Raw genomic sequence first — 1,450 nt, 5'->3', positions numbered from 1 at the left:
CATCACCATCACCATCACCATCACCATCCCCATCATCATCATCATCCTCATCATCATCATCATCATCATCATCATCATCATCATTATTATTATTATTATTATTATTATTATTATTATTATTATTATTATTATTATAGCGGAGCTATACTAGTAATGAAAGTATTGCAATCGGTCCTGGTTTAATTGGGAAAAGGTGGTATACAAAATATCTCAAGAACGGTTTGTCCTAGAGCGATGAAATTTGGTATGCTATCCCGGTATGTTCCAAGGACGCGACTGTAACAATTTGGTAAAAATCGGATAGTCACTTATCCAGATATCAACCAGTGTCAATGTTGCTTCGAACTTAAATAAATTTTCAAAAAGACGGTAAGTAAAAAAAAAATCAATTTTTTTCATACTTTATGATTCCTTATCACACGGGGAGTATTTTAAGAAAAAAAAAGTTCAATTTTTGGACCCTTTTTTTTCAAATACGTATTCCGCAAATGTAATAGAAAGTCGTGTGATGTTCACACCAGATTTTTTACAGAGCAAAGATGAGCAAATAACTGGCACTGGCAAACAGAGAGAAAATATCCTATTGTAATATAGTGGGAACCTTTATTTTTGATGTGAGCAAATTTTTATTTTTCTCTATTTGAGCAAACATTTTCAAACAAAATATTTGCCTAAAAATGCCTCACATGTAATCCCCTGCAAACAAATATTTGTATGCGGCTATTTTTCTGGTGCAAATATTTGCTCACTGAGCACACAGTGTAAGCCTAGCTTAAGCAATGTACAGATAAATCTACAATTCTATTTATATATATGTTTATTGTTTATATTCTATTTACAGCAATGCTCAACAACAATCTCATAGCACCATGTGATTTGGAATCACACTATATGTTCCTATTTAAACTGATTGACTATCCGTGTTACTTGACTGCCTTGTGTCCTCTCCTCTTCTTATTGAGTGACTATGGCAACACATCAGCCTGGATGTTGGACAAAGTGCAAAACCTTAAGGCTTTGAATCCACAGAACCGATTCCTCTCTATGCTGGCTAAGAAAATCAAGTTGAATGAGATGAAGTCTCAAGTGAGTGGAGACTGTTTAACCTGGCCTTACCCTGCAGGTACATAATATATACCCCAAAAAATACCACTTTGTGGCATAAAAAAGACCCCGCCATAGTAACATCATTGGGTAAGTTTTAGTAAGTTCCGACCATTTCCTAGTGAAAATACCGTAATAACATCATGGGATAAGTTTTGGTAAGTTCCGAACATTTCCAAGTGAAAAATACCGTAATAACATCATTGGGTAAGTTTTGGTAAGTTCCGATCATTTCCGAGTGAAAAATTAAATAATATATAATAACATCATTAGGTATGTTTTGGTAAGTTCTGATCATTTCCGAGTGAAATACATCATAGTAGGTAACATAATTAGTTAACTTTCA

The 1,450-nt window shown here is 33.8% G+C and overlaps 1 protein-coding gene across 1 annotated transcript in view; it reads left to right on the top strand.

Annotated features, from left to right (window-relative positions):
- The window catches only part of LOC113471956, a 16,909-nt gene extending 15,733 nt beyond the window's left edge, over positions 1–1,176 (top strand). The window contains exon 3 of the mRNA XM_026831460.1: positions 842–1,176. Within this exon, the coding sequence (XP_026687261.1) occupies positions 842–1,131 (290 nt within the window). The 3' untranslated portion in view covers positions 1,132–1,176. The remainder of the gene's footprint in view (positions 1–841) is intronic.
- The last annotated feature ends 274 nt before the right edge of the window (positions 1,177–1,450 follow it).

Source organism: Diaphorina citri, unplaced genomic scaffold, assembly GCF_000475195.1.
Source record: "Diaphorina citri unplaced genomic scaffold, Diaci psyllid genome assembly version 1.1 scaffold3396, whole genome shotgun sequence".
Lineage (NCBI taxonomy): Eukaryota > Metazoa > Arthropoda > Insecta > Hemiptera > Psyllidae > Diaphorina > Diaphorina citri.
Note: the sequence above shows the minus strand (reverse complement) of the source record. Positions and strands in the feature narration are given on the sequence as shown.